The 3,291-nt window shown below is 47.1% G+C and overlaps 1 protein-coding gene across 1 annotated transcript; it reads right to left on the bottom strand.

Moving 5' to 3' along the window:
- Nucleotides 1-1,535: 1,535 nt before the first annotated feature.
- LOC109754750 (transcription factor MYB93-like) lies at nt 1,536-2,692 on the bottom strand. The gene is made up of 2 exons (XM_045233805.1): nt 2,377-2,692; nt 1,536-2,223 (listed from the first exon to the last, which is right to left on the bottom strand). Exons 1-2 carry the CDS (start codon nt 2,646-2,648, stop codon nt 1,536-1,538), a joined length of 960 nt encoding a protein of 319 aa, XP_045089740.1. The 5' UTR covers nt 2,649-2,692.
- Nucleotides 2,693-3,291: the final 599 nt, after the last annotated feature.

Below are 3,291 nucleotides of genomic sequence, written 5' to 3'. Positions count from 1 at the left end.
GGATTGCTCAGACCTAGGCCAAGAATCCCTGCTCAACTTGCCGATGTGGGCAGCAACAACACTCGTGGGTGTCATTCCCCTTCTTAGAGGCGCTGCCATGGCCTTCATCAGCGCCCCTCTTCGAGCTCAAGAGAAAACCCTAGGTCTCGTTCTTTGGATCGGATGGTGATGATGTCACGGCATCCTTCTCCTTCATGAAGGCGCTATCTTGCTTGCTCGCGCACGGTGTCCCTGGTGTTGGCTTTGGCGATGTTGGATGTCATGGTGGTTTGGCATGTCTCTTGTTTCGGGCTTGGTGGTTCAGCTGTGTAACCTATGTTGTATCCTCTGTTCCGGCCAGCCATCCCTTGTCCCTCTGCTCCGGGCACCATGTTCAAGCCTCCTTGCGTTCGTGCCAGCTGTTGTACCCAACCTTATATTCAATTCTATTTATCAATGAAAAGATACGCAAGCTTTGCGTATTTCCGAAAAACATGTTGAAGCATGTATTATTTTTGTGTAAAGTCACTACAATGTATCTGGTACAATTTTTTTAGGGAATGGATTTGGAACAATTAATTCTTTATTATGTTTCCAAACACAGTGGTTGTTCAACCGGATGCACCATGTCATGTTGACTGTGGGCATCATGTCAAAAATTGTCCAACGGTGAAGTGTTGTTCTATTCAAAATGGTATTTAGCTAAAGCTGGCTTCAAAATTGTCGATTAAGTTGCTAGAAAATATATGGTTCTTTGTCAAACTGTTTTTAGGAAACTAAGACAGGAAAAAAAATCATGAACTAATTTTAACCCAGAAACAAGTCATTGCAAAATGTGGTTTTGCTATTTCTGTGGTATTAAAATAGCTATTTAATCTAAATTACCGGTTAAAACCGTTCATTACAAATGTAGTTACAAGGAACTGTACGGAAGGAGAATACATTATAGAAAGGGTGTGGCTAGATCTCACATAACATATAAAAAGAAAAAAAGGAAATTTTTTATGGATCTCCACGTAAGATCTCATGAATATAGCATAGGCTGAGATTTGGTTAAGTCTCAACCGACTGAGATTTAGCAATCCCGTTATTGAAAATACAGGGTTTCGGCTAGTTCTCTTTAAAAATTTGTCACCTTTGTAATTCCTCCTTTTCTTCTTATGAAGAGGTAGTGTTCCTGCCGGTTTCTTGAAAAAAGAACATTGAAAATGAAATCTACTCAACTTTTTCCGACACTTTAGATCCGTTCATGTATTAGCTGACATGGGTTGTGTAAACCAGTAACATTCCATTACAGTATCTATTGCCACGCTCCAACCATAACAAAACTATACTATCTAATAAGCACCACGGTCATTGCGACATAAGGAGCAAGAGTCACATTAAATCAGAAATAGACAACCTTCAACTTCAGTGACCAATATATTGGAAGAAGCACAATGAACACACAAACAAATCAATGCATGTTTTATCATCTCATCTACATCTCTATGATGGATCTAACCATGTACCAAACTGTCATACACAACACATTTGTTTCAGTCGGAAGGGAAAATCTACAAATGGTAGCTGTCCTCTAGTATGTCCTTCCAGAAAGAATCACTCTCCAGAGAGCACAGATCGGGCAGCTCCATCGTGGGCTCCATCAATCCAGCGAACTCTTTTGCGGGCGACCAGTCACCAGCCGGTGCAACATCATGCGATGCAAATGTAGCTGCAGTGTTGCAGAGCTGATCAGCCTCTTGACCGGCTGCAAAGGAGCTCGTTCCCGGAGACGTGTCATTGGTCAGCTGCTGCTGCACCACATGCTGGTCTGTAAAATTAGAGGTGTTGCAAAGGTAACCCAGCTGCAGGTAGTTCATCTGGTCCTGGAGCTGGAGGTTCGGAACCATGCTACCTCTTGAGTTCAGCATTGCGTTTGCTGCAGCTAGGTTGGCGATGAGGCCGCTGGTGCCATTGTTGGAGCCGATGATCTGGAGGAACTGTTGTACAAGTTGCGCCAGCATGAGGGCGCCGGTGTCCATGCTGCCGAGGCTCGCGGCCGCCGCAGCCCAGAGGAGCGCCTCGGGGTGGTGGGCTATGGAGGTGGCGTTGAGGTGGTGGCGACTCTGGTCGGGTGGCAGCTGCTTGTGCGTCACTGGGTCGACTCCCATGCGCAGGAGCTTCTTCCGGATGTGTGTGTTCCAGTAGTTCTTGATCTCGTTGTCCGTCCGCCCCTCCAGGTGCGTCGCGATCGTCGACCACCTAACGCGCAACAATAATTTATCAATGTCAGTGTCATTTCAAGACTAACAACTATGGCAAAAGGTCCAGCTGTAGGAAATTGAGAGTCCATGCATGGGGCATGGCGGCTAAGCTTTGTGTGTGGAGTAGTTGGACTTGACGTGAACTACGTGCTTGTTCCCGAGGCTGGCATGGAGGTTGATGATGAGGCGTTCCTCGTCGTCGGTGAAGTTGCCGCGCTTGATGTCGGGACGGAGGTAATTTGTCCACCGGAGACGGCAGCTCTTGCCGCAGCGGTTCAGCCCGGCGGCCTTGGACAGGCCGCGCCAGCTACCGACGTTCCCGCCGCGCTTCTGGATGTACTCCACCAAAGTCTTGTCCTCCTCCTCCGTCCATGGCCCTTTCTTCACGCCGGAGTTTTGGCAGCAGCACGGCGACCTCCCCATCAGATTAGTTTCCTCGACGACTGTACGAAACACGCTCTGCTAGCTAGTCACCTGGTGGCTGTGATGGATGTAGTGGACAGAAGTCAGAACTCAGAAGCTATGTTCGTGTCTTCCCTTGGTAAGGTCTATATAGAGGAGTAGAGGGCACGGCCAGTTCGTGTTCGTAGTCCAGCAGAAGCTACGAATTTTCCTTCCGTTCTGTTGTCATCGCCACTAGTGTTGAACAGTTTGTGTATGTCGGATACTGTAAACAAAAGGCGTGTGTACGATGTAAGTCAAAGCGTGCAATTGTCCGGAGATCTGGCCACGTAAGACACACGCAACAGGAATAAAGTGATCACCCTCAACAAGTGGCAGGCTGCTGCATAGAAAATTCGTTATGAGATCGCTCTATGTAGTGTAGCACCTGTAATTAAGGATCTGGTAACCAAGCCAGGTAGATCCTTAATTTTCGGGTACGTAGCTTGTGCCACGCACGAAGGAGGAACCTTCCTCTGTTCCTCCGTTTGGAGTGCTGATCGACACAGTGATCTCACTGCTGAATAATGCATGGCTGCAATCGTATGCTCCAAATTACGTCCATGTGTTGGTCTCTGGATCCGACGCAAGAATTCTTATGTTACTACTATACTATTTTTTCTTA

This window comes from Aegilops tauschii, chromosome 2 (genome assembly GCF_002575655.3).
Source record: "Aegilops tauschii subsp. strangulata cultivar AL8/78 chromosome 2, Aet v6.0, whole genome shotgun sequence".
NCBI lineage: Eukaryota > Viridiplantae > Streptophyta > Magnoliopsida > Poales > Poaceae > Aegilops > Aegilops tauschii.
Note: the sequence above shows the minus strand (reverse complement) of the source record. Positions and strands in the feature narration are given on the sequence as shown.